Here is a 3438-nt window from a genome sequence, read left to right as displayed (position 1 = left end):
CTGAATAGTTTGGGATCCATGCAAGCATATGTGGATCTATTCTTTGTTTTTCAAGAATAAATGAGGTTCTGAGATAAATGAAAGAGTAGATAAATGTAATAAAATTTCCTGCTCATAATCTATGAACTATTCAGGTCCAGAAAGTAACGTGGCTTGAATTTTATCTTGCCAGCCACATAACTGATTTATGTTTCTCTCTCTCTAGGGCTAAGTAATATCATAGGGATCATTGTCTACATATCAAGCAATGCAGGTGACCCAAGTGACAAGCGAGATGAGGACAAAAAGAACCATTACAACTATGGTTGGTCTTTTTATTTTGGAGCCTTGTCTTTTATTGTGGCTGAAACCATAGGTGTTCTGGCTGTGAACATTTATATTGAGAAGAACAAAGAGCTGAGGTTTAAGACCAAGAGGGAATTCCTTAAGACTTCTTCCAGTTCTCCTTATGCCAGGATGCCAAGTTACAGGTACAGGAGGCGGAGGTCCAGATCCAGTTCTCGATCTACAGAGCCTTCTCCATCTAGAGACATTTCTCCGGTTGGCATGAAGATAGCAAGCACCATTCCCATGAACGAAATTTCCATGTACACTATTTCCAGAGAGCCTTTGAAGGTTACGACGGCTGCCAGCTACAACGCGGACCAAGAAGCCAGTTTTCTGCAGGTTCACAACTTCCTTCAGAAGGAATTCAAGGAGGGACTCCACGTCAACATGGTCAACAGGAGAACGACGCCTGTTTGAAGTACCTTCCTTCCTCGCGCTTTTTTGAAGAAATATCAAAACAGAAGGGATCTGTCTTGAAAGAGAAGGAACGATGTTTAAATACCCTCTCACCTCTTTAATTGTGGCATCTGTTGAGGTAGCAAATGGAGATCCTCTGGACTGACATAAAGATATTACACACTCATAGCTTTTTTTGAAGCTATTTGGAGTTTGTTTCTTTCTGTTCTTGGTGTCACGAGATGAAGGCAGTCAATGTTCCTGCACTTTTGCAGTGTGTACAAAGTCTTGGAGAAACTGCAAAGGACTTGCCACCAGTGTGTTTTAAAGGATTACAGAGAAATTGTTGTACGACTTTTTTTTTTTCTAATATTGAGATCCCTTAATACAAACTTGCAAAGATAATTTATAATCAAGCCCAAGGATGAATATGAACTACGCATCAAGTGAGCCACTTTCCTTTGACACAGCATAAGCTTTGCCTCTTTTGGGGAAAAAAAAAGAAAAAAGAAAATATTTTTGAAGGCAACACTTTCTAAAACCGGCCTGTGCTACTGAAACCGTAGAGCACCCACGTCCTGAGCGTTACAGACTCCCTGATGGGGTGGTAAGGGTCCCATTTCTGGGTGTAAGGTGTCCCTTGGGTGGGGGAGAAGAGGGTGGGTGCATCTTGAACCACCCGGAAAGGGAAGGATTAAAGTAAGTGGGACTTGAGCATATTTGCAAATATCATTTCTTGCCTAACATTTAGAAAACTTGAATTCTCATTTCGACTAGCCCTAGTGCCTGATCCGGCAAGGTGCTGAGTGCTGTCTGTCAGGAGCCCCTAGAGACTACGTATAGCGAGAGGCAGCAGCGGAGCTGAGCCGGGGCAGCTCGCGTGGGCGAAGCCACCGGTTCCCTGCGACTGCGTTCCTCTTCTCCTTACTGCTTCACAAGTGCAACACTAATGCTACTGGAAACTAAGATACCTAAGCAATGTGCGTAAGAAAATGAGACGCTAACACGTTCGGACTAGCAAACCTTCCCGCAGCGGTGGGAACTGAGTGTTAACGGAACGGATGGCAACTTTGTATTTTTTAAAACAGAACAAAAATAATCACCGTTTATGAGATATTTATTAAACTCTTTTTATTATGAATAAGTGCCGCATGGTGCAAGGTATAGTTGCTTTTAGATGGAAATGATGGTTCGACCTAATTTAATTTATTTTGTAATGACGAATCTACTTACGTGCAGAGAGCCCACAGAAAACTCTATGCATCACCTAAGGGAGGAACTAATTTGTACCCGTTGCTTCTGTATGTTTCTAAAAAAGTCTGAAATATTTTGTTTTAAATTCCTGCTTTCATTTTTTATGCTTAGGCTTGGAATCTCGAAGCTCAAGGGCCTGACTCAAAGCTAATTTTATTTAGTAGTACTCATACAGATTTTAGTGACCGCTTGACCAAGCCATATAAGAATGACGTGCCCAGTTCCCCTGGGATGAATTAGATGCCGTGGGAGAGGAGCGTCTAATTCCCATAGATTCCTTTCAACACACCCATCATCTTTGCCTGGAAAATCTTTGATACCAGGAGACTAGAGAAATGGTGACAAGACAAAAAAAAAAAAAAGTCAGGATTTGGAAAGCCTGGCTCACTGATGGTGGGAGATCTTAGCCCAACTGTTAAAACCTCTTTAGTCTTAATTTATCCTGCGACGGCCACAGCGTCAGCAGCTCGGTGGTGGTTTGGATACGAGGCTTTGAGCTCGTGGAACCAAGTCCTCCAGGGAAATCCTAGAGGAGCTGCCTTAACATCCCGAAAAGCAAGTTGAACCCCCTCTCCCACCCACCCCAGATAAACCCTGCGTAAGCCTCTCTCCTTCCAAGAACCAAGACACAATTCCCAATTTTAAGCAAAAGTCTTCCCCTGGTTGCTGTTAGCCCTCCGCCTGGAGGAGCGGCAGCATTATTTTGGTGGAGCCTTCATCCCTGCGTATTAAGAGTTTCCATTCAGGTTAAAACTCTGCTGGGATCCTTTTTCAAACCTCTGGACTCTGAGAGCTAAAGCGAATGGTGCGATGGGAATGATTTAAAAGTGGAAAATATTGTGCTACTTTCTGTATCAACACACTATGGAGAAAGATGTTACACAAGCTTTTTAAAAGAAATTCAAACAGAGGCAGATGAGAAAACTTTTTTACCTACTTTTCGGCTAGGACATCATAAAAGAGTTCTAAAATTATTAAAGTTCTTGATGAAAAGGTTTTTTTTACAAGAATCTTTATGCTTTCAAACAATAAATTATTTCCTACTTTTTGAGACTTCGTAATATTAAAATACTTTGATTAGCTATGATAGAAGTAGAAGTTTGCAATGAAAAAAACAACCTTCTGTCTCATTAGTGTGTCATACTAAGTGCTAATTAATTTACATCTAATTATAGTCGATGTATTTTTCAAGTGCAATTTCCCAGAACTATTTGTTTCCCACTGTGTTAATAAACTAATAGTTAGAAATAAGTCCTCATCCGTGTTTACTGTAATTAAGAATAAAACCATTCCCTTTAAAACCAGGAGTTAGATATCAGCTGTTTCTTAAGCTCATGTACATTGAACTGGAAGTTGACAGTGTGAGGTTTGCTTCGCGTGTTGGTTTCGTTCTTTTAATCGTCCTTCTCCAGTGAACGTGTCTGAAACCAACCATGGGATTTCAGCCACAGTCCAAGGCTT

General features: G+C 41.2%; 1 protein-coding gene across 1 annotated transcript in view; it reads left to right on the top strand.

The window, feature by feature from the left end:
* The window catches only part of CACNG4 (calcium channel, voltage-dependent, gamma subunit 4), a gene marked incomplete at its 5' end in the record, with an annotated part of 6981 nt that extends 5770 nt beyond the window's left edge, over positions 1–1211 (top strand). The window contains one exon of the mRNA XM_009870433.1: positions 206–1211. Within this exon, the coding sequence (XP_009868735.1) occupies positions 206–744 (539 nt within the window). The remainder of the gene's footprint in view (positions 1–205) is intronic.
* Between the last annotated feature and the right edge of the window lie 2227 nt (positions 1212–3438).

The sequence above is a fragment of the Apaloderma vittatum genome, unplaced genomic scaffold (assembly GCF_000703405.1).
Source record: "Apaloderma vittatum isolate BGI_N311 unplaced genomic scaffold, ASM70340v1 scaffold13865, whole genome shotgun sequence".
NCBI lineage: Eukaryota > Metazoa > Chordata > Aves > Trogoniformes > Trogonidae > Apaloderma > Apaloderma vittatum.
This window is presented reverse-complemented; position numbering and strand designations above follow the sequence as displayed.